The sequence below is a fragment of the Trachurus japonicus genome, chromosome 4 (assembly GCF_045865225.1).
Source record: "Trachurus japonicus isolate A0001 chromosome 4, Traja_1.0".
Classification (NCBI taxonomy): domain Eukaryota; kingdom Metazoa; phylum Chordata; class Actinopteri; order Carangiformes; family Carangidae; genus Trachurus; species Trachurus japonicus.
This window is the reverse complement of record NC_140910.1, coordinates 28949979-28975567: the sequence shown is the minus strand read 5'-3', so window position 1 is coordinate 28975567 and position 25589 is coordinate 28949979. Positions and strand designations below refer to the sequence as shown.

Here is a 25589-nt window from a genome sequence, read left to right as displayed (position 1 = left end):
ACAACTCCAAAAACGCTCTGGTGGACAAGTTGTGACCTGCACATTCACCACGCTATGAGATAATAACAAGGAATCGTTACCAGACAGAGTTGTTTTCTATGGGGAATAGCGTTTTAGTCATAATGAAATAAATTAATTAAATGCATAATATAAGCCATGAAATGAGTCCGAATTAAATAAATAGGGATGATAAATAGATATAAAATGGAAATATAAATACATATATTTTTATTTTAAAAACAACATTTTATTTTTCACAGGAGACTATTTATTTTCTAACGCCTCATTTATTTATTTCCAGATACTTTTATTTCCTAATGTCAAATTTATTTTTTTCCGGTGTTACTTTTATTTCATAACGGTCACATTTATTTATTTATGGCGGACTTTTATTCTCATAGCATCACATTTTATTTATTTTCCGGCGACTTTGTATTTCCATAACAGTCATCATTTATTTCTCCTCTTTTATTTTCAATGCTGCAATATTCAAATGAGGGGGGCGGGGTTACTTCTGGACCCTTTCAGAGTTAAAACATCCACATGTGGAAAGTGATGTTGTTGTTAATTGTTGACGGATACTCAGCAAACTTGATCCAATAACTTGGGGAGGACGAATAGTGTTTTAAACATATTTCGTTTTTTCTAGTTTCTGTTGTTGTTACACATCTCTCTGCCTTATGTGTTAATATAATACATCCCATTGCTTATGTGTCCTGCGTAGCTAACCAGCTTGCTATTGGGTTGCGTTCCAGGCAGGCTTTTTAAACCGTAAGTCACGTAATTCAAGTCACCAGTTACGAGTTTGTAGCGTTCCAGGCAAGTTACGAGTTTACGAACTGGGAACTGGGAGTAGATCGATCTAGCACGATGATTCACAGGTGGGAAAGTTACGCAGTTTGACTGTACGTTCTAACGGGTAACCATAGGAAACAAGGTCGGAAAAATACGAGGTTTACGGAGTTGCTGGATACGCACCATATGTCTAGCATTATGTCCCTTGCCACAGCAACTGGGTATATAAAGAGCTGGACCGGCAGTGTGTCTCGAAACACAAAGTGGAGATGGCTAGGGATATTGTGTTGGTAGCAGGCTACCCACCTCCCAAAGAAAAACATATAATGAAAACTGCATGAAAATATTTAAGTCGTTTTAACCGGGTGTAGCTTCGTAAACAGAAAACAGTCACTCTTTGGGTGTGTTCGGAATACCGCCATACTACGTTATATATCTATATTACATACTGCATACTGTCCATACTCCATTAATACATACTCATCGTTACAGGGACAGTATGCAGAGAGTATTACCACATGCTAGCTTACTTCGTGATAACCCATAATGGCATTGCGCTCCTAACCCGAGCCAAATATTCAACAGGCTATAGCTGATTTCATTTTAGCTCTATAATTCTTTAAATCTATCTCTGATTACACATTTCAAACATGTTTAGGTGAGAAAGTAGCCGTTTAGATCAGCAGTTGTGTCGTTAATTTGTCTAAATACCAGCTGTTTACAATATTTTTGTTTCGGGGCGGATTTCGGCGCTACTAAAGCTAGCCGTAGTGAGGCAACGCAATTCCGTGTTACTTTCACAAAATAAAACACACCGTTGACCCTTTTTTTTTTTTTTTACATATATTTAGAAACCCCCAACGATAGAATTTGATGCTTTTATTTTGAAATCAGGTAAGCGAACCTACCCTCGGATGTAGCTAGATTGAAACCGCATGCAGAAGTTTTGACCGATCTTCGTCACTGTTAACAGGCAATTTAACCCGTTCAATATGCCTTACCGGAGAGTCCTTGCCAGCTTCTGAGATCGGCCTGGTTCATTGTAAAAACTTGTTAGTTATTGATGTAAATTGTGGTTTTGTTTTCTGTGCGTTACAGACCCCAAGGCCAAGTGCTGCTCTTGTGTTCTAACCACAAAACAAACTTCTGCTAGATTTCATCAATGATGACCAACATTTAGAAACTCCACTATGGTGCGGTTAGTTTATCCAAACGACGGCTGTTTTAAGTTTGCCCCGATGTTTTATCCCCTAAAAAAGAGTTTAATTCAGACCCGGTGGTTTAAACCTCTAAAGCCATCTGGTAAGTTAAGTAGCGGTCGTTTTTCTTCCACCTGGGCGTAGAGGAGCCGTATAGCCGGCGGCGGAGCACGGTTACAGGAGCCGGGCTGCTGCCTCTATGATGTCGCAGGTCGACCTGTCTTGGTCATGGGAGCTTCCACTTTCTACGTGAAAAACATCTGGGGGCAAAACTTAAAACAAGCCGGCGTTTGGATACGCACCGCTATCGGCGGCAACGATGACGGGTACTGCGGCTTTCCGACGGCAAATTCAGTAAGCTACTGCTTTCTCTGGGAAAGAGGCAGAGCAGACACGTAAACGTACTATCACAATACTATGTTCTTCTCAAACCAGAGTGCCAGTTAGGGCTACTAATCCATAGCTCTGTGGATAGGGTAGTGGATTGGTTAATACAATCTAACAACAACAGCACTTCCACACACTAGATCCAGCGCAAAAATAAGGTGAAATAGGCCGTCGTGTGATGTTTTTACTCTGAAAGGGTCCAGATAACCCGGCCCCCTCATTTGAATTATTGCAGCATGAAATAAAAGAGGAGAGAAATAAATGTGACGTTATGAAATAAAAGTCGCCGGAAATAAAGTTAAATGTGATGCTATGAAATAAAAGTCCCAGTAAATAAATAAATGTGTACGTTATGAAATAAAAGTAACAGGATAAATAAAAAAAAAAAAAAAAAAAAAAAAAAAAAATAAAAAATAAAAAAAAAAAAAATAAAAAAAAGTAAAAAAAAAAAAATAAAATAAATGTGACATTCAGGAAAATAAAAGTATCTGGTAATAAAAGAAATGAGGCGTTTAGAAAATAAATAGTCTCCTGGATAAAATAAAAATGTTGTTTTTTTAAAATAACAATAAATGTATTTATATTTCATTTATATCTATTTATCATCATATTTATTTAATTCGGGACTCATTTCATGGCTATATTTATTTATTTATGCATTTATTAATTTATTTCATTATGACTAAAACGGCTTTCCATAGTTTTCGAGGTAAATACATTCAAAACCGCTGATGCACGTTCCTGTCAGGGGCAGTTTTTGGGCAAGCAGTCTCTGCATTTCCCTCTAAAACAACTCTGTCTCGTAACGTTCTGTTATTATCTCATAGCGTGGTGAATGTGTAGGTCACAACTTGTCCACCAGAACGTTTTGGAGTTGTTGGATTGTGAATTTGATGAGTTGCTCTGCCGCTCTAAAAACAGCTTACACCGACAATTAAAGGTAACAAACCTATTCCTAAAACTATAGGGATTATGCCAAAATGTTGAACTATTCTACTATACTAAGTTTAAGTCAGGTTCTTGGTTCGTCAAAGCGCTGTGTATGTTTGAAGACTTAATTTGGGGTGGATTTGGGTTGAGAAGGTCCTCATGAGTAAAGAAACACAGGTGTGTGTTTGTGTTTATGTGTAGTTCGTCACATCTCAGAGATTTTTCCCTGTGTAGCCGTGGGTCATTGGAGGGATAAATACCCCGATTAGAGTGTCATTAATGACCCCATGGTGCGAGTACACGTTTCTACACATTGTGAATGGGAGGAGGTGAGTGTGTGTGTCTGTGTGTGTCGGGGGGGTTGTGGTGTGGTGGGGTGTCGGGGCAGTAAGGGTTAATACGGGGCTTTAGCTTTGCTTATTAGCAGGATGAAGCCCTGAGCAGTGTCCCTGCTGGGTCTGAAGACAAGCAGATGGCAGTGCTGACTTGACCCTGGTTTAAACCTCCGTGTGTGTGTTGGTGTTTGTGTGTGTGTGGGTGTGTGTGTGTGTGTGGGTGTGTGTGTTGGTGCTGACGTAATGTTAACCAGTGACAGATTACACACAAACGCAAACTATATTTGTGTCTTTTCAGTGAGGCGATCAACGTTCCCATGATCCCACTTGGTTTAAAAGAAACCAAAGAGGTGGACTTCACTGTTTCTATCCAGGTGAAAACAGAATCCAGCAGATCATATTTCACATTTATTTTTTTTAAAGTTTCCTTTGATTTCTTTTAGAGCAGGAAAATAAAAGGTCAACTGTAAACTGTCTTAGTGGACATTTGCCAGTATAAGACAGTTTACTGGACATTAGTTGGCCTGATTTATTCAGAGAAACACAAATTAACCTTACATCAGATAGTTTTTTTATTTTTTATTTGTTCATTTATGATAAAATATAACTTTTTATAAGTGTCAGAGCTGAACAACATGTAGTTTCATAGCACAGTGAGGGATTTTAAAGGGATTCTAGTGGATGATTTGTAGCCCAGTATTTTTTATTTTTTATTTTTTGAAAAGCCTCATATAGTCTATAGGTAAACAAAGGTTTCTTAGTTGCTGTGAAGCTGATTCATCATGGTGTCATGTCGGGATCCTCTCACAGGACTTCATCTGTGAGCACTACGGAGAGGACAGCTCGCTCTACGACAAGGAGATCAAGGAGCTTATGGAGCTCAGACAGGTTAATAAAATCACTCATACAAAACAAACACTGATCTGGTGCAGCATTAGATCTGGTTTTTATTACGTTAGATGTGGAAAATCATGACGTATTGTGTAGGAAATTTGTAGGAAAATTTGTGTGTGTGATGTTGGATGTGTAACGTGTGTGTGTGTGTTGTCCCCGGGCCAGGCCATGCGCACGCCCAGTCGTAACCAGGCCGGTCTGGAGCTGCTGATGGAGTACTACAACCAGCTGTACTACCTGGACCAGCGCTTCTTCCCTCCTCACAGGAACCTCGGCGTTCACTTCCACTGGTACGGCATTTACACTTTTACTTTTCCAGTCAGTAACTCAGCTTTATCTGTTGGGAGGCATCTTTTTTTCTTTCTTTTTTTTCACTTAAGTATCGTGATATTTTTTTTTAATATTGTACAATGTGCATTTGTTCGCCTTTTTTTTTTAACATACAGAGAGTCCAGGTTTTGAAAAAGGGTTTAAGTTCACTTTATAATGGAGTATGTTAATTTATAGGCTCCTACAGTATTTGTGTACAGATAAATGTTCAAATGTAGCAGTTTATCTCAGTCTATATCTCATTTTGTCAGAAAGGTTTCAGAAGCCTGACTAAAAATCGAGAAAATCGGCAATATCGTAGAATCGCAGTTTAAATCGAATCGGCATCCAAAAACTCGTAGAAGAATCGAATTGGGAGAAAAGCATATCATCCCAGCCCTACAGAGTGTACATAAACATACAACACAAACTTCAAATACCCCACCCACCAAGGATCTTATCCATCTAGTTCCACAAAAAAAACAGGAAAACTAAATAAGCAAATGGAAAATAAGAAAAAATAAGGATACATAGAACCATAAAATCAAACACACAATACAACGCCATTAAACCCCCCCCCCCCCCCCCCCCCAAAAAAAAAAAAAAAAACAGATGCACAGACATCAGAGCAACTGCACAGACGATTACATAGTCATTGTAGAGCAATAAGATTCAAGAGTCAAGGGCACACTGCAGATCCGTGCTTTCAAGAAAATGTAAGAAAAGGCCCCAGATTTTATAGAATTCACAAAGTCTATGTTTAATACTCTAAACCAGCTTCTCTACAGCTAGACATGATGATAATCCCTTCAGCCAATGATTAATAGGGGGACTTGATATATGTTTCCAATACAAGGCAATGAGACATTTTGAATGAACAAGGCATAGATTAATCAATTTAATTTCATGCGATTTTAAGGAGAGATTTTCAGGATAGAGGCCTAAAATACAGAATTTATTATTTGGTAAAGTATTACTTCCTTCCAAATTTTTTGCATCTTCTCACATTCCCAGATGCAATGGAAGAGGGTGCCTTTATGAGCTTGATATTTCACACATGTGTCTGGAATATCTGGATTAAATGTATTCAGTTTTACTGGGGTAATGTAGGAGGCATCTTTTGTATGTAATGGGGTGTACAGTATGTATGTACTTGACTTTCATTGTGTCATTTCCTCCGTCTCTCAGGTACGACTCTCTGACCGGCGTCCCGTCCTGTCAGCGTGCGTTGGCCTTCGAGAAAGGAAGCGTGTTGTTCAACATCGGTGCTCTGTACACACAGATCGGCGCTCGGCAGGACCGCTCTGCCACCGCCGGGATAGACCGAGCTATAGATGCCTTTCAGCGAGCTGCAGGTACGGAAAAACAACACGAAAACACACACACACCGCAAAGTTAAGAATCTGGAAATCTGAAATTGATTTCATCTCTTTCTTTTCAGGTGCATTTAATTACCTTAAGGAGAATTTCTCCAATGCTCCGAGTCTGGACATGAGCGGCCCGTCGCTCTGCATGCTGGTCCGACTGATGGTGGCCCAGGTGCAGGAGTGCGTGTTCGAGAGCGTCATACTCACGACGCAGGACACACACTTCACTTCCCAGCTCCGCCTGGCTCAGGAGGCCGCACGGGTGAGAGCGCGTGTTCCTGATCGTCCCTGTTTATAGTGTATATCCTGACGTTCTTCTCACTCTGTACGTCCCCGTTGTGTCCCACAGGTGTCGGACGTCTACCTGCTGGTGCAGCAGACCATGTCGCAGCCTCTGATGAAGGACTACGTGCCGTTTTCGTGGGCGTCCATGGTTCAGGTCAAATCTGAACACTTCCGCGCTCTCTCACACTTTTATACTGCCGTCGCTCTCTGTGACCACATGTGTAAGTAGATAACAAGGCAAAGCAATGTAAAAGACATTAACACACACACATACAGTTGTGCTCAAAAGTTTACATACCCTGGCTACATTTCAGAAAATATAATTGATAATGCAACACATCTTTTTTTTATTAGGAGTTAGTTTCTGGGTGAAGCCATTTATTATCACAGAACTGTGTTTGATCTTTTTGAATCCTAATGATAAGTGCAAACACCAACATCAAAAGTTTACATACCCTCAAAGTTTGACCCTGATAATATACACACAGATTGACACAGACTGGTTTAAATGGCTACTCAGGGGAACTGTCCACGCCTGTAACTTGATTGCTTGTAATTAGTGTCTGTGTATAAAAAATCTATGAGATTCTGGGCTCTTGACAAACACCTGCAAATTTTATCCATTGCTGCACTGACTGACTGGCTGGATTCTGGGCTGTGGGGAAAGCAAAAGAACTGTCAAAAGTCCTGAAGGAGAAGGTTGTTCAACTTTATAAAACAGAAAAAAGGAGATAAAAAGATATCCAAAGACTTGAGAATGCCAATCAGCAGTGTTCAAGCTCTCATAAAAGTGGAAATTGAGGGGTTCCGTTGTTACCAAGCCACAGTCTGGTACCATCAAAGATTTGTTAGTCAGACTCTCTGATGATCTTTTTTTTTTTAATGATTGTGTTATTTCTGGATGTCTCAACAAGTTTAATTTGAATCCCATTAAAAATAAGAGAATTATGTTTTGCTCTTGATCTACTCATGTTTTCCTTAAAGAAATTGGTTACACAGTTTACAAAATCTTCCTAGGGTATTGTTATAACTTCCCTTTTGAGCAATACTATATTTACATATATATTCTGTGAGTAGCTTCAAATATTTAAAGTTGGTTTAACCTTGTATAAATTCTGTAGCGTCTGCTGAAGAGGAGGAAGTAGAAAAAGCTTTCCTCCAGTTCTACGTGAGCACTCCTGCAGGACCGTCGCTCAGCCAGGTTCTACGAGACCCTGAAAAAAGACGAAAGCTCGGTGAGTTTATGAACCAGGTCCATTTTATCTGCCGTTATAAAAAGCACCAGGTAGCTGCTTGTTAGTCTTTTTTCATTTTTAAGTTTTCCAATTTTGGGGAAACATTATAATTACTTATTTATCAAAACGTGTCCAGGTAAAGCTCACCTGCGGCGTGCAGTGATCAGACACGAGGAGGCGATGCGTGTCCACGGTCTGTGTAAGATCCTGAGGAAGATGGACATCCTGCAGGACGTGCTGTCTCTCGCACACAAACGCTCTTTGGACAAGTACTCGGAGCTGGACCGGGAGGACGACTTTGATGAAACCGCCGAGGCTCCAGAGATTCAGTGTAAGAGATAAACACGATGTTTCAGTGTCTAATATTCAATCTGTGGTGGAAATGACAGGAAGTGATTCTTTGTATTCGACAGCTCAATCACACCAGAAACCAGACATCACTCCACCCAACTTCTCCACAGTGCAGGTTACTGACATCTTCCAAAGACTGGTATGTCCACACTGAAGACATTTAAAAGAGAAGTGCCGTTTTTTACAACCTGGACCTTATTTCTGGCATAAAATACCATTGTTTACTACTCACCCATATAACTTTGGTGTCATTAGGAGTCCTTGGGACGATATTTAGATCCTTTCGAGAGCCGCTTATATAGTGGGAGTGATCGGGGCACCGAGAATGCAGCCTCTAAATAACGCTAATCTGCCACAAAACACGTTCATTTCACCAATATTTTGTTATGATTCACTAGTGCTGTTCCCCTTTGAGTCCGGAGTTCCCTATTATCGTCATCCAGGGTCTGCGGGACGGCTCATCCACTCTGCGGCGGTTGGCTTGTTTACCTGGAACTTGCTACTGCTGGTTTTGTGCAACATGGCTGAATATTTGTCAGATTTTGAGGTTGAGATTTTCGTCCAACTGGTCGTTTTTTGGGGTAATATGGAAATACGCAAAAACCAACCACAGTGTATTAGCAGTAGCAAATTCCAGGTTAAGAAGCTAACCATCGCAGAGTGGATCAGGAATTGAATATAGTCCGAAGTACTCCTAATGACACCAAAGTCATATGGGTGAGGAAACGACCATATTTAATGGAAGAAATAAGGTCCAGGTTGTAAAAAAAACCCACACTTCTCCTTTAAAATATATAAATTGTAGCACCTACTGTTACCTGAGTTACTGATGACTCTCCCGTGCTGCAGGGGCCTCTGTCCGTGTTCTGCGCCCGGGCTCGTTGGGGCCCAGTGAGACTGATCTGCCTGCAGAGGAGAGAGGGCGGACTGGGCCTCACGCTCAGAGGAGACTCCCCCGTCCTGGTGGCAGGAGTCGTCCCTGGAGGCTGCGCTGCGGTAAGACAAGAGTCAGACAGATGTTACTGCAAGGAAAATATCTGCACAGCAGGAAGAAGACTGGGTCTGGAAGAAAATCCAGTTATTTACTTTGATTATTGAAAAGAAACCAGCAAAATCACCATTGGCGTCTCAGTGAATCTACACACCATCCTATTTTAAGGAATGAATGTAATTTGATGCTCATATGACGTTTGTTGTTTTCAATTTGTGAGGACGAGTGTCTGAAAACTAAATTAAATATTCATCTGCTCATCTGTATCTTTGAAATCTTTGAATCAAAACATTTTTCCTGTATTATCTGGAAACATTGAACACAACTTAAGTCTTTGCATATTGAATAGGGACGCTTTGATTGATCAACCACTCATTATCAGCATCAGTTGAGTAGATATGATCCCCTGTGATTAAGTCTCTGGTGTTTGAGAGAAACGCTGTGTCCCACTTTGTTTTACACACCAGCGTGTGAAAAGCCAGCCTGTTGGCCAGGTTGAACTTTTACAAAGTGTATGGGGCTGATATAACATCGAGATAATTGTTATCAGCAGCAAAACAAACATGATCCTCCATCCTCTTTAGTCCTAAAGCTGCAATAATTCCTCATTAATCCAGAATAAAAAACACAATAAACACAAAGTGACTGGTTGGATAATTTCTGTCATTATTAAATAACATTATATTCTCTCTCCTGTCCTGGTGTTTTGTTGCTTTGCAGGAGGCAGGACTGAGGGAAGGAGACTACATCGTGGCCGTGGATGGAGAGGACTGTAAATGGGCCAAACACAGCGAGGTCGTCAACATGTTGAAGAGCTGCAGCGAGCGAGGGGTGGAGCTCAGCGTGGTCACGTTACACTCACACGACACACAGGTAGGAGAGAGTGTGTGTGTGTGTGTGTGTTCAGGAATGTCTGTGGGATGTATGTACGCGTAGTAGTAACTGGGCCGTGTGTGTGTGTGTGTATCAGCAGGTGGAGCGGAGAGCCATCATGCTGTCCCACTGCAGCGATAAAGAAAACGCTCGGCAGCGTCTGCTGGGAGCGGCTAAGGGCCAGAGCTCCGCCTCCCTGCTGAACTGGAACAGGAAGAAGAAGAGAGAGGGCAGCAGCGGCGGCGGCGGTGGTGGGAGCGGCGGCGTCGCCAAGAGACTAGGAAGCACTTTCAGTTTGTCGTTCGGGAGCATCAGAGACGCCGAGGCCATGTACTGAGACACGGGAGCAGAGGAGCCACTCAGGGAATCAGAGCACACGGTACGACGACAACGACGACTGACGCTCGCTGCTGCACCAATGACACAACCTCAACCTCCTGTGTCGGCGCAGCACGGCAGAGGAGGCAGAGACGTCTGACTTTCAAACAAAAATCTAACAAAAATGCACAAGTTTATTGATCCGGGCACCAATATGTGTTGGTCAATCTGGGAGCATACAGTACGAAACCTTGTAGCATGTAGCTTTTTGCTTTGTTTACCTTGATGGAGGGAGGAGGCTGGAGCGGCCACTCAGAGGAGCAGAAACTGTGGTGAACTGTCCTGAGTCTGGAGATGTGTTCACACAGAAGGCAAAGCAAGGCAGTTTTATTTGTGTAGCCCATTTTTACAAACGGTTTGTCTCAAAGAGCTTTACACAGCATCATAACAACATCGACTGAGGAGAAACTCCATAAAAAACCCTTTTAACACAGAAAGCAAAGGAAAACATGAAGACGGTTTAGAAACAAGACGCCCCACTATGAGTCAGGCTACGTTTACATGGAAACGATCTGAACAGAAAACACAAAAGTGGCGTTGCGTTCTCACTTTTTATTTCGCGTTTAGACAAGCGTTTTTGGGGTGGAAATCTGCATGCATACAGTGACGCAAAAGTCAGTGGAATCTGACATGTTTGTTGTTATTTTCCTGTGCTGGCGCATGCCTGTGATGAAAACGAGGAGGAGACTTTTGCGTTTTCACCCTTAACATGGAGATGCAACGGCGGAGCGTTTTTAAGATTTCCACTCTGGAGGGTGGTTTCACTTTTTTGCGTTTTCAAGCCCCCAAAACGCTGTCGCCGTCTAAACGAAAGGCACATACGATTAAATATTTTTGCCGTTTTCATCCGCAAGCGTTGTTGTGTAAACAGGGCGTCACGTGGGTTTCTCCACTACCTCCGCCCCTTTAGCAGACCAGCAGCAGCAGCAGCAGCAGCAGCAGCAGGTCTTGAGTCTGTTGACTCCAATGGGAGACATGAGCTCAGATTATGGTCGGTTCTTTCACCCCGTAGTCACTGAAGTAAATATTAGAGTTGTGTTTCACAAGCCACATCTCTTCTGAACATTTAGACACTAAAATGGCAAATTTCAGGAGAAAATGAACTTTGTTTCAGACCTGTCTCTGTCTCTGCAACACACGAGATCTGCCTCAGATCTCCTAGGTTTCTTAATGCTAAATATGACTGTTAGCTGTGTACATATTAATGTTATCATGACAAAATATAAAGAGCTCACTGTCCTCTACCGACAACTTTTATAAATCCACACACACACGTTCACAACACGAGGTGGGGGCACAGGCGACCTTTGGTGTGAATTAACCTGGAGGGGGCAGACTGGTTTAAACAGGTTCACGACGGACAACGGCCAACAGTCATGAGTGACTCGCTGTGTGTGTGTGTGTGTCGTCTGCTTCATCACAGTTTTTTTGTTCAGTTACTCTGAGACAAACTGGGCTTTGTAACGTTTGCACATTGTGTTTTAAAGCTGAGTCAGAGTGTAAACTGTGAGTCGACTCGATGACTTGAGGGGATTTTGCTTCTTGTGTGAACACATCTGAAGACGTCACTGGATCATTTCACCTGTGAAACAGAGAGCCACAAACTGTTTGAGCCCAGCACCGAGTCTTAATGATGCTTTGAGCGTGTGAACTCTGTGATCACGACAAGATTCACACTCGATCTCGACTCTGATCTGGAATTGGAAATGATGCAAACACACCTGTTGTCTTATTTCTAGCCTCAATTAAAAAAACAAACACATTATCACCAAGTTACGCAATATTATTAACACGTAGTGCAAATTAAATTCCTTTCTATATATTCAGCCTTTGAGCCATCATTTTATTATTTGAGCATATTTTTTTTAATGCCAAATGCAATGAGGCCTTTGAGGGTTTCTGGACAATATTTGTCAGTGTTTTTGGTTCATGAATAATAAAGTAACATTTGCATGAATCAGCATAATTTGGCGATTGCTAAAAACTTGGAAAAAATAACCCTTTAAGGTACATTTCAGAAAAAAACAAGATTAATTTGCTGTTAACCGTGATTAAATATGGACACTGATATTATAATGGATTGACAGCCCTAGTTGTCACATATTAGAGCATATCTAATATACTTTGCCTACTGGTTACACACAGAGTTTGTAATGAAAAGTTACTAAAAGCTTCTTTACTCATGATGACGTACTGTAGCGTTAATGTAACAGAGGGTGAAGAAGCATCAACAAACAGCTGGAGCACGTTTCCTGTGTCTTACTTCACCCTGACGTGGTCACAGAGTCCTGGGTTTCACATCCACCGACCCAGCTGCATCTGGATCAGTTCATCTGCTGACCTCAGATCAGTGTTATTAGAAAAATATCTTCTTTTTCTTTCTTTGTTTTTAGTTTTGTCATTTGTGGATTTTTAAAAGCACTTCACAGGTTTTGATCTAATGTTTTGTAGTTTGAGTATTTTTAACATTGAGCTGTTAACTTTCGTAGTTCCTGACGTGACGATTCTGAACTTAAAACACTGAAGAGTTTGTGTGTTTTGACATTAAAAATGTGACACGGGAGCGGATTGTGCAGGAAGGAAAAGCACAACGTTGTTGGTTGGTTGGTGCGTTCGTCCACATGTTACAGTTTTTGTTGTTGTTGTTGTTTTGTTTTGTATCTTATTGCGTCTTTAACGGCCTCTGAGGAGGCGGTTAGAGTCCAGCCAACGTTAGAGTCCGTAGACGAGGATGTTAGAGGAGAAATGTTTGATTCATGTTTTGATACGACTAGATTTATAAGCAGTGTTTAGTCCATATGTGTGTTTTTGTTTTGTCTATATGATGCTTGTGCCATGGTGGTTCACAGTCATGAGTACGGGAAACCAGAGGTGACAAACAGGGAATCGTTCCCTCTCTGGCTTCCTGTACCTGAGTGTTTTGTCTCTGCTCTGTCTGTGTGTGTGAGAGTGAGTACGTAAATGTTTGACAAGGACGTTGTGAAGAGAAATTCATTGTTTTTTCTCTCTTTGTGTTTTTCACTGAATATCTGACCAACCGTCCCCGGCGACTCTGCCTGGGGATTTGCACAGTATTATTTTCATATATGAAAACAATAAAAGCCAGAAATCAATAATTGTGTCCATTTTTTGAACCATAAAAGCAAGGTATCATTATTTGTTCTTAATGTGACAATTTGAAACCACACTGTGTATTAGGCTAATTTACAATAGTAGTTAGTAGGAATACGTTGCTGTGAGTTTGTTGACAATTAAATTAGTTTATTATCTATGTGCATAAATAAGATCATCAAAAAAACATCTCACTGCTTTGATGGTTACCTACAGTTAGTACAACGGTGGAAGAAGCTCCTACATTAAATATTTAATCAATTTCATTGGCAACTGTTAACAAACTGTTAATAGTCTAATTTAATCTGAAGAATTTTCTGATAATCTGGAGAATTAAAGCATCTTCACCTGGGAGTGGATTGAGTCTGACACTTAAATGAATCAGAAGCAATTAAAGGTAAAAGAAAATATCCAACTTCAGAAGCTGCTGTTGTACAGTGCTAAAATCCCAGGTGTCATTGTATTATCTGGTTTGTTACCTGCAGAGTGAAGTCCCGGTGTACCACCGAGTCTTTCTCCAGAGTCAGAAGTTGAATGTGTGACTTTGCTGCCCTCTAGTGAAGGCAGTGGTGAACTGCATGTTTCATATTTGAACTCTGGTACTGCAGCAACATCAACGACCTGTTAGTGGCAAAAATGGTGCTCAAAAATTGCCACATTATTTAAAAATGGCTGCCTTCCTGTTGGATTATTTTGTAGATTTTGCTCACATTTCACGTACTGACTGGATTTCATGCATGGAGGTGAAACTACGGTGGCCTGGAGGCTCAACGTACAGTAACTTAAGGAAATTAATACTTTTCTACAAGTCATCAATTTGACAACACATGTTTTAAATACAAAGACAACAAAAATGCATCAGGGGACACAAAAAAGTGACGCACTCAATAAAAAACTAAGCAGGAGTGGACTGGCCATCTGGAATACTGTCCCGGTGGGCTGAAGCCTAATATGGAAGACTAGTTGTGTGTCCAATTGGCCAGTTACTGTACAGTATGTGGCTGACTGGCCAACAGTGGTGTAAAGTACTTAAGTACAAGTACTTAGTTACTGTACTATGATGGAAAAACTGATGGTCTGTCATCACCAGGAGTTCAGTTAATGGTTTAGGCCGGTTGAATGAGGAGTTTTTACATCTAAACCTGAGTCCAAAAAGTTTCTATTTGACGAAATTGAAAGAGACTTGCACCTCGACTCATTTGATTACAACGTGTAGCATGAGTCAGGACTGCACTTGGACTTCAGCGTTTTGGCATCTGCTGAAAACTCAGATTTGCACATTCAAAGATTAAATAATGGACTTTGGATTCATTGGTCATTGACAGATGCCAGAAATCCAGTTATCTGATCTCAGATCTGTTGAGCTCTGACTTGCTCCTTTTCTTGTGAGACAGGCGTTTCCCTGATTGTTTCTAGTGAAATGTAATTTTCCAGCTTTAATTGTTCATTTACATTTTATATTTGCCAAATGCATCCCAATAGGTTATTCAAGTATTTATTTATTTTTTACATTTTTACATGTATTTTCTCTTCATGCAAAACAATGTAATGTATCGTTTTATGTGCCGCCTGGATGACTCGGGGAACAGCATTATTGGGGCTTTGACTAGTGTCGTGGAAATTCTCTGTTGCTGGTGAAGAATGAAATAGAGACTTGCCGGCCGACATGTGTTTATTTCCTTGCAAGGAAAAGGTCAATTCATATCCGAGTGATGGTATAGAAAAAGACCTCTAAAAATGGGGTGACCTAAAACATTTTATTACTTGAGGAACGCCCCCTCAGGTATATTCCACACCACCTTTGTTCTGCTGCAGGGGGTTCAGCCCCCTTACTTCAGGATATTCTTTTTCAGGTATTGGCACTGAACATTCCTGGAGTAGTTGATTAAAGAGGTCTAATCCAAATGCACTTTAAAATACAAAAGGGTCATTGAGAGTATATCATGAGGAAAATGAGAGGTTGGGTTGTCCTCTGGAACCGTGATGCAATTACAAGGTCTAGAACATTAGAAATACACAAATGGGTGTGGTCAAACAAAAGAGGATCTGATACCTTTGGGAGGGAAAGCAGGGGGCTAGGGACGTCCAACAAGGTGATTAAAACAAAGGAATATTCAAATTTTCCACATTTACAATTCCCCCTTTTGGATTATTCATTAATCACCACAAGAAAAGTCACAAATTAATCGTTCATAACAGTCTCCATTAAAAATGGAAAAATGTTGAGATAGTAAGAAAATCATAGTTCGGTCTCCTGAGAGGGACACCAACAAATCTTGTCCAGGTTGTTCTTCAGGAAAGAAGTGGTAGAAGTGAAAAGGGAGTGGAAAGGGGGCAGGGAGAGTTGTTGCTGGATTCCTCCACCTGAACAATTGTCTTTTTAAGGTAGAAATATGGAACAGTGTCTGACCATGGTTTCATGGGTTGGGCACAGTTTTCTTTAATTGTGGTGAGTTTTGGGGGCTGGCAAGAATGGTTTATGGATGGGAGTTGAAGTATGGTAGAGGTAGGAGTCCTTATGTCCCACATGACAGTGGGATATTTGGGCTGTTGAGGACAATGGCTCATGAGTTGGGGTTGTGTGTCTCTTGGTGCAGTATAAAATTTTGATATAATCCTCTTGGATGTATTTCTTTGGGTGCATCAATATCTATGCTTGTCACTGTTCTTTCTGTTCTTCTGATCTCTTGATGGTTGTGTTCTAAAGGAAGTCTGTCATTTTCTTATCGACCGTTGGTTATGCATTGCTCCTCAGCTCTGTTGGTAGGGTCTTATCATCTTCTTCTGCTGCGCTGCTCCTCAGCACTTCTGGCCAGTTTTTAGGATGTGATGGAGAAGTGCACCTATGCGTCTGGTTTGGTCCTTGTTGATTGGAAGTTCCTCTTTTGTGGCCGCTTGGTTCTTTTGTTGGCTTTTTACTGCAGTGACCTCTTCACAGCTGGAAATCATGGAGTAGTAGCTGGACGTGGTCGCGTGAAAAGGCTGATTTTCACTGGCTGGCATTGTTGTATTATAAAAAAATAAACTTTACACATCCAATATCCCCCCTTTTGACACATGGTTTTACCCATGTGTCACATTAGCAAAGTGGGAGTAATAATAGTAAGAGGAGATGTGAACTTTAAACAGATCTATCCAAAAGAAAGAACCAAATTCAGGTTTTTTTAAAAAGATAGTTAGTTAGTTTGTTAGTTTGTGTTAATGGTTATTCTTGTCGGTTCAGTCAGGATGTCAACCTGTTGGAAGATAGCAATTCAGTTATGTTTCTTTTCCATCATTATGGTGGGGGAACAAAAAGAGTTGATAGGGTTTAAAATATTGTATTCTATATGGGACGAGTATTGTTGGACATTTCTAAAACATAGTGTCTCGAATTTTAGTCATCGTGCTGTGGGAGAGGTGAACAAAGGTGTTGCCAATGGGGAGTCTTTGCAGGGAACAATTACTCCTACTGCTTTAAAAGACTACAAAAGGACTGGCATTATTGTAAATCGATAGCTTCTTGATTTTGGAGAGTGATCACCATAGGTGTTCATATATGATGAGGCCAAAACATCATAGGTGACTGGACATACCAACAGTTGTCTTAGGGACCTCTGTAGGGGCTGAAATAGTTTTAACTTGTTTTCAGACAAAAAACAAACATACAAACAAAACAAACATACAAGCATACATACAAAACAAACAAACAAACAAACAAACAAACAAACCAAACAAACTTACACACATACAAACATACATACAAACACCACAAAACATAGAAATACATAGAAAACAAAAATTAACCTAAAAAGTGTTTTAGGTACACAGCTGGATTTTCTTTGAGGTTTTGGTGCACAACAGATGTTAAAAATCTTAAGAATAGCTCCTAGATCTGTATTCAGATTGTTTTCTTGCCAATTGGCTCGCGCGCTGTTACATTGGTTTTTCTTTAAATGGGCGTCCCAATCTTCCCTCTAAATCATAAGTGTAGAATCAAATGGTCCGTGGTATGTGTACATTGTCAAAAAATTGAATTGGTGTGAGAGAGAATGATTAAAGCACTTACTGTGTTGTCGGTAGATGTTGTTCATCATTATCAACTCTCTTTCCAAACCAACTTTTCTCATATGTCTCATCTGGTCCTTGGTGACACAAGAGGTTCTATTGCAGTTTATCTCTTAGGTGTCGATAACTGTTTTTCTGACTTCTGTAACAAGCTTGGAAAAAGGCCATTAAGGGTTGCCAATTTCCATTGATATGCATTACTGCAGGGTCTATGGGTTGTGCGTGAACAAAAGTAGTGTGGAAAAAACATTTGGCGCCAAATTAGATCAGTTTGTTTTTGCCTACATCTGGGGTTGAGACCAGACAAAGGCCTAATTTGCACATCAAGTATCTGCCCATCAGGTTAATGGGGGCATTTGGTCCATCTGCCCACATTTAGTGGGATGGTAATGGTATCTGTTAACTATTTTGACCTGAATGAACACAATACACATAATTTTTTCTCAGTTCTTTCATTACTAGTGGTCTGTGTTCAAACACAATTATGTAGCGATTGTGTATAATCTATACACTCTATGGGTGTGTGAATGTGGTGTGCAGTACCTTTCTCAGGTTTCACAGATTGGTTAAGCTTGTCAGCAAGGATCCATTTCCCTTCGACAAACCGCCGATCATCCTCAGTCTCTTTGTTTGCTTCAGGTTGATGATGTTCTTGTGAGGAAAATTACACAATGTCCATGGTCCACCACCCCCAGTTTTCTGTGTCGGCCCGTCCTCTTCTTCTGCGTTCATGATCTGGGTTGCTTCAGGTTCCCTTAGACTGTGTTGATGTCAGTAGAAGTCCTACACAGGAAAACCAAATTCTGTTTTCTTCTGGTCCAGATACTTCAAATCGTGGGAATGTTGAAGGCTGTATTCTTGATTGGGATGACACAGTCTGTGTGCAATTGTAGAAGATAGGGGTTCTGGGGAGAGTTTTGTAGTTGAACAGATGCATTAGGATGAGCTAGCTCCTGAATTTTTTTTTTTTTTTTTTGTTGTGAATGGTTGGAGTGGAGTTGGTTTCTCTTCTCTTGTTGGGTATCGTAGATTTCTATGGTGGGCCTGAGGGATGGAATCGTGTAGGTTGGTCTTCAAGGGTCAGGATCCAGCTTCAAAGCTGCCAAACTGTGGAAACAAAGAAAAGGATACTCTACAAGCTTGGTGCTCTTAGTGTCAGTGTGAGTTACATTTTTCTTTCTTTTTCAAAATTTTCTCTTTTTTTTTTTTTTTATTTTTTTGTGTTGCTTTCCCCATCTGTGAACATTCTTTTAACCTTTCATAATTTGCAGACTTTTTTCCTCATTTCACTTTTTTGTTATCGTTTAATATTTTCTTTAATACTAATTTCACCCTTTTAAGGGATTCCCCTATTGGGAATCCAAACTCAACTGTCCAGACAGTTGAAAAAAGAATTTCTTTTTTTTTTTTAAGTTTTTGTGCCCCCCACATTGTCTTTTGTTCTCATAATATCCACAACTTGACCCTCCGGAGACTTGCCTCAACGGAGGCCTTACCTCCCCATTCCAGCTAGGTGGAGGCCGTGCACGACACAATTTTCAATACAGACGTCTCTGTAAGGACCACTTTGTTACATATATCAATATAATAAAATATTAATAAGTAAACCCGCACAAGTGATAAAAGCGAAACCCAAAGTATTTATACTTTGACCCCTGAGTCATAGACTCAGATACAATTGTGGATTAAAATCAGAAATGGAAATGTTATGCCAGATTAAATCCCAAATTTCAAAGGAAAAGAATAATATAAAATTGTCAATATTTCAGTGCTCACCAGATGGAATTTCATAGAGTATACGTTCTTGGAATCCCAGACAGGCAACGATCTGGGGCGTCCGCGGGTCAGTCCTCCCTCCCTTCAGGAAGAAAATTGAAGGGTTTTTTGGAGGCTGGAAGGTTTTTCTCTCCCAGGATTGGCTTGTTTGCTGTCCGCGTTCACGTCCCAGTACGATTGCAAAGGGATCCCACTTCTGACACACAAATTGTCCGTCTGGAAAATTCTCTGTTTGCTGCGTGAAGAATGAAATAGAGACTTGCGGCCGAAATGCTGTTTATTTCCTTGCAAGAAAAAGGTCAATTCATATCCGAGTGATGGTATAGAAAAGACCTCTAAAATGGGGAAGGACCTAAACATTTATACTTGAGGGAACGCCCCCTCAGGTATATTCCACACCCCTTTGTCTGCTGCAGGGGTCAGCCCCCTACTTCAGGATATCTTTTTCAGGTATTGGCACTGACATCCTGGAGTAGTGATTAAGATGGGTCTTAAATCAACTGCACTTTTAAAATACAAAAGGGTTTCTTTTTTGAGTATATCATGAGGAAATGAGAGGTTGGTGTCTCTGGAACCTGATGTGCAATTACAAGGTTCTAGACTATTAGAATACACAAATGTGGTGACAAACAAAAGAGGATCATGAATTATCCTTGGAGGGAAGGGAAAGCAGGGGGTATAAGGGGTTTGTTGTTTAGTTTTTCTTATTTATTTTTTTTATTTTTTTATCATTCGTTTCTAGGTTAGTTTTTTTATTCTTTTAGGGTAAACTGGTGTGATTTGTTTTAGAGTTTTTATTCTCTTTTTCTTTTTTTCTTTCATTTTTAAGGGGTCTTTTTTATTAAGGAATTTATAGGGTTATTAATTACTTTTTATTTATTCTTGTTTTTATTTCTTTTCTATTTTTTTTATTTGGTTTTATTTTTGTAGGGGGGGTTGTATGTATTTTTTAGGGATTTTTTTTAAGTTTTTATTTATTGATGTTAGTAGTATATTTATTTTGTATTAGGGATTTTCGTTTTTTTATCTTTATTGTTATCTTTTTTTTTCTGTTTAGTTCTTACATAGGGACGTCACAAGTGATTAAAACAAAGGAATATTCAAATTTACCATTACACTAGCCATAATAGGAGCTGCTATAGGTATTATCCAGGCTTAGAAAACACTGGTGGGATAGCCTGCTTATGAATTATGTGGAGAGTTGATAATTGATTCTCTCTCTGTGTCTGTTTTATCATGTTTGTTGTTGTTGATATGGACCGCTTATTGTGTCTGCAATAAAGATTAATAATAATAATAATAATTTCAACACTTTTATGACTCATCATGGTGTCCAGCGCAGCAGGTGAAGGGTTAGGGTCAGGGTCAACAACCCACCAGTACTCAACATACATACATACAACACTAATGACTATCGTGGACAATCAGTCAATATCCCTGACAAATTCCTCCCCAGCTTCGTGTTTTTACATTATGACATGACAGGAGCCGTTTCAGGGCATCTTTAGTAGGAAACGAAAGTCTAAACCCAGGACTCAACATTGTTTACAACTCCATAAAAGTTGAACATTAATGATTTAATGGGGCTACGCCCAAAACAGCAGCAGATATAAAGAGCTGATCATAGAGGTTTATACATTCAGAAAACTATTGACAACAGCTGGAAGATGAGGTACCTGTACTCAGTGACATCATTGATATTACATTTTGTTCTTTCTTTCTCTCCTTTTATTTCACTCATTTTACTTTCTTCACGTCCTTCTTTTCTACTTCCACCATATCTTCCTTTTTATCTCTTATTCTGTAAACCCTGGCTCTATCATTCAGTCCTTATTTTCTTTCCTCTCATTCATGTGTTGATACTGAATCTCTTGTTTATTCTGTCCTATTTTTACCCTTGTATTACGTTTCTGAATCAATTCCCATACTGATATTCCATTCCTTCTTTGTTTCCTTATTCATTTCTAATATTATTAAATCTCTGAATGTTTTATTTTCCTCCTTCAGTCATTAATGCTTTTTTCCTCCTCTTCAATTTTTCCTCTTTCATGTCTTTCACTCATCTTATATCTCTCTGTTCTGATATTTTCTAATCTCATGCATTAATTCCTTCAGGTTTTTCTTCCATAAATGAATGAATGAAATAAATAATATTCCTCCTTTTGTTCCCCACCAGTTCTGCTCAGAGTGAAACAACACTGAAGGCCAGACTGGAGGCCCTGCAGTGCCACTTCACCTGGGGCCTGGAGCCTGAAAGGCACAAACTTTACAGTGTCAGGGACACTCTGGAAGACATTGGGACTGAGAGGGGACGTAGTTGTTTGGGTCACATTTACAACCTGCAAGGGTTCATCCATTACAAGCTGGGGTGCATCGAACAGGCCTGGAGTTTCTTCAGCAGGGCTGAAGAGGCTTTCTGTCAGATGAGAAACTCAGACGAGGGCCCTGGTTCGGTGGGAGTGAATCTATGGAGACAAGGCTTGGCCCTGCCACTACCACCCAGGTGAGAACGAGCTAGAGAGCCAGGCTTTGTTTGTCAAAGGTTGATGTAGCTAACGAACAAAGGTAATCCATCTCCTTCACAGGGATGAGCTCCATCCAGAGATCTACGATTGGAAAAAAGCTGTGGACTCTGATGAAGTTTGCTCAGGGACAACAGGACGGCTGGCTGGAAGACTGCTTTCCAGAGAGCTATCAGGATGCTAAGTCCGGGACATGGTGGTGGAGTGGAAAGACCAGCCATGTGATGACCGCTAGATAGGAAGGCGTCATTCTTAGAGCAGATGGAAATTGCCATTGCAACAGGACCCAGAGAACCTGTATCTTGCTGCTCTGTACCTTCAAGCTTGTGCCAAGAATGGTCAGAGAGTTGAAGATGAAGCCCGTGAGCTGGCCACAAAGGTTTTGAGAAACCCGGTTAGCAACCACAGTGGTATTGGACCATTGCTGAAGGTCTACAGAAACTATATATCAAAGGATAAGGCTATTAATTTGGTAGAGGAGGCAATGAAAGGACACCCAGAGAATCGTTACCTGAAGAGGTGTGCTACAATCTGCTACTCAGTCAGGATCTTATCCAACAGCGACAGTCCCCCGATGAACAGCACGATCGACAGAGCGATCACTCTCCACAGAGAAGTGATTTCTCTTTACCCTGATACTTCGCTTAGGAAATATATATTACTTGCAAACATTTGTGCAAAATCAAACCACAACCAAGCTGAGGCTGACCAGATATACAAGAAGCTGCTACAAAGTGTCTCTGATCTAGAACCTAAAGGGGCTCAGATGCTCTACAATTGCTATGCAAAGCATTTGCATTACATACATAATATGGGCTACGACGCCATAAAATACCACATGAAGGCAGCAGAGATAGCAAACCAATCTCACTTCCGTGACAACAGCATCAATACTCTGCGGAGGATTGAAGAAAGAGGGAGAGGAGAAAGAAGAAACCCAATGTGTGGTGTAATAAAATATTGAGGACTTTTCTTGCCAACTCTGCAACCTCTAAGAGCCGAGACGATAATGAAGAGGAACATGTTATTAAAGCTCAGTTTCACAAATCACCAGTTGGCCTCCAAAGGTTTTAAACGTCAATCTTGAAGACCTCAATTTAGAGAATTGAGGAGCGAAAACATATGAAAGAATAAAAATGAATCTGTGACTTGATCATCACCTTTTGAACACAATCAATGATGGGGAACTGAACCAAATCTTTCTGTAAGCAATTTTAAAACTTACGATTTGTAATATGTATTAAGTCTTAAAACTGATATTTTTGTAATTGTACTAAACTGTATATTTAATGTTGTTTAAACCTCTGCTGTCCATTGAGCTTAAATAATATTGTAGCCTATCTGTAATGTTTTGTGTGCGCAAATATCAAATCAAGAGCTTACCAACTGACTGCAATGAGCAGGTAGTTCAATAACAATAAAACAATAATAAAACACACCCACTGTTTTTTCATTTGAAACAAATATGAGATGCATCTCAACACAGATAAAAGAAAAACAGATGACACATTGAGAGGACAGGCGTGACACACAATCAACCTGCTGAAGAGCTACATTTGATTTTAAAGTAACTTTAAACTCTATAACAGGTTTTCTTACTGTATCCTTAATATTATTGCTAGCAAGTTATTTTATTCTCCTAATTATCATATCTGTATTTTTTTATTTTGTTCTATTGGATGACACAATCATTTCCTGCAAAGGATTTATAAAGTACAATTCTATTCTACATTTAATTTAGTTTAAATCTCTGCTGTCCATTGAGCTTAAATAATATTGTATCTGTAATGTTTTGTGTGCGCAAATATCAAATCAAGAGCTTATGAACTGACTGCACTGCAATGAGCAGGTAGTTCAATAATAATAAAACAATAATAAAACACACCCACCCACTGTTTTTTTCATTTAAAACAAATATGAGATGTGTCTCAACACAGATAAAAGAAAATTAGATGACACATTGAGAGGACAGGCGTGACACACAACCGACCTGCTGAAGAGCTACATTTGATTTTAAAGTAACTTATCATTAAGCTAATGTGAATATCAGACTTTAAAATATACTAATTTCTATCTGTGTCTCAGTGTGCAACTTTTTATGATTGTCTGAGGATGTTTAGACTCTTAAAAAGACAATTTACTTTCCAGTGCAGTAGAATAATTAACACATCAGTTTCATAATAAACCTGGGTTAGCTTTTAAAGCCAACACTTACTCATACTACAAAACTGTGCAGCATCTGACAACTTTTCTTTATTTTTATCAGTGCATCAAATCACAGGACACACTGACTGCAGTAAAATATCTTTTCTCCATTCACAGTTAAGAGACAAAAACCCCACCTGTCCCTGTCTCCAAAAGGTAGCGTGTTACACAGATCTGTGTGTGGTCAGTGGAGGAGAAAACAGGAAAGCTTTGGTGATCATGTAACCGTACTGATAATTTCTCCCCCTCTCTATTTTTTATTTCTTATATTACACCTTTAGAAATTCATACAATTTAAGGGATTCTGGGTTTTGAAGATGATTTATTAAATGTCAAATGGGTTTTGTGGTGAAGCTCTTGGACTAACAAAGTCCCTCTGGTCCAGTCTGATAATCTAAAGTGTTGTGCATTGCGTAACTCAACTAAAATCTCAGGTGTCATTGTATTATCTGTTTTGTTACCTGCAGAGTGAAGTCCCTGTGTACCACTGAGTGTTTCTCTGGAGTCAGTCTGATTCTATACTGTATAACCATTTTCTGTTGAAGTTGAATGTGTGACTTTGCTGCCCTCTAGTGAAGGCATCATTGAACTGCATGTTTTATATGAGCTCTGGTACTGCAGCAACATCAACAGCCTGTTAGTGGCAAAAAAAATGGTGCTAAAAAAATTGCCACATTTCAAAATGGCTGCCTCCTGTTGCGTTACGAGCAGGGGCGCAAGAGGCTATTTTTGTAGATTTGGCCACATTTCATGTACCAACTGGTTTTCATGCATGGAGGTGAAACTACAGTGGCCTAGAGGCTCAACGTACAGTAATTTAAGGAAATTCGTACTTTTCTACAAATTCAGAAGAAAATCTCATCAATTTGACAACATGTTTTAAATACAAACACAACAAAAATGCATCAGGGGACACAAAAAAATGACGCACTCAGATAAAAAACTAAGCAGGAGTGGACTGGCCATCTGGAATACTGTCCCAGTCGGCTGAAGCCTAATACTGTATGGACGACTAGTTGTGTGTCCAATTGGCCAGATACTGTATGTGGCTGACTGGCCAACAGTGGTGTAAAGTAGGAGTTACTTTACTTTGATGGAGAAACTGATGGTCCGTCATCACCAGGAGTTCAGTTAAAGGTTTAGGCTGGTTGAGAGTTTTCACATCTAGACTTGAGTCCAAAAAGTTTCTATTTGACGAAATTGAAAGGGGCTTGCAGCTCACAACGTGTAGCATGAGTCAGGACTGCACTTGGACTTCAGTGTTTTGACTTTTGGTTAGCAACAGCTGAAAACTCAGATTGGCACGTTCAAAGATTAGATAGGCTAATGGACTTTGGATTTATTGGTCATTGACTCAGGACGTCAGAAACCCAAATATCTGAGCACAGATCGGTTGAGCTCTGACTCAGGTGGGACAGGCATTGTTTACAAAGTTAAACACTAATGATTTAATGGGGCTACGCCCAAAACAGCAGCAGTTATAAAGAGATGATGATAGAGGGTTATACATTCAGAAAACTACTGACAACAGCTGGAAGATGAGGTTAGCTGCTGCTTCATTTTGTTGTTTGTTCGTTCTTTCTTTCTTTCTTTCTTTCC

The 25589-nt window shown here is 40.1% G+C and overlaps 2 protein-coding genes and 1 pseudogene across 3 annotated transcripts in view; all 3 read left to right on the top strand.

Moving 5' to 3' along the window:
• The window catches only part of rhpn1 (rhophilin, Rho GTPase binding protein 1), a 20688-nt gene extending 10229 nt beyond the window's left edge, over positions 1-10459 (top strand). The window contains exons 5-16 of one of the 2 annotated variants that reach the window (XM_085775118.1): positions 3945-4020; positions 4457-4534; positions 4706-4830; positions 6038-6204; positions 6291-6478; positions 6566-6722; positions 7623-7736; positions 7873-8067; positions 8150-8226; positions 8937-9083; positions 9799-9951; positions 10052-10459. In XM_085775118.1, coding sequence (XP_085631244.1) covers positions 3945-4020; positions 4457-4534; positions 4706-4830; positions 6038-6204; positions 6291-6478; positions 6566-6722; positions 7623-7736; positions 7873-8067; positions 8150-8226; positions 8937-9083; positions 9799-9951; positions 10052-10288 — 1714 coding nt within the window. In that variant the 3' untranslated portion in view covers positions 10289-10459. Of the gene's footprint in view, positions 1-3944; positions 4021-4456; positions 4535-4705; positions 4831-6037; positions 6205-6290; positions 6479-6565; positions 6723-7622; positions 7737-7872; positions 8068-8149; positions 8227-8936; positions 9084-9798; positions 9952-10048 lie in introns of both variants that reach the window. The other variant, XM_085775117.1, reaches the window with a different exon arrangement.
• A 10471-nt stretch (positions 10460-20930) lies between these two features.
• On the top strand, positions 20931-22749 carry LOC146989140 (antiviral innate immune response effector IFIT1-like; annotated as a pseudogene).
• Positions 22750-25492: 2743 nt separating this feature from the next.
• Positions 25493-25589, top strand: part of LOC146989139 (antiviral innate immune response effector IFIT1-like) — a 2032-nt gene continuing 1935 nt past the window's right edge. Inside the window, exon 1 of the mRNA XM_085775112.1 lies at positions 25493-25533. Coding sequence (XP_085631238.1) covers positions 25529-25533 — 5 coding nt within the window. The 5' untranslated portion in view covers positions 25493-25528. The remainder of the gene's footprint in view (positions 25534-25589) is intronic.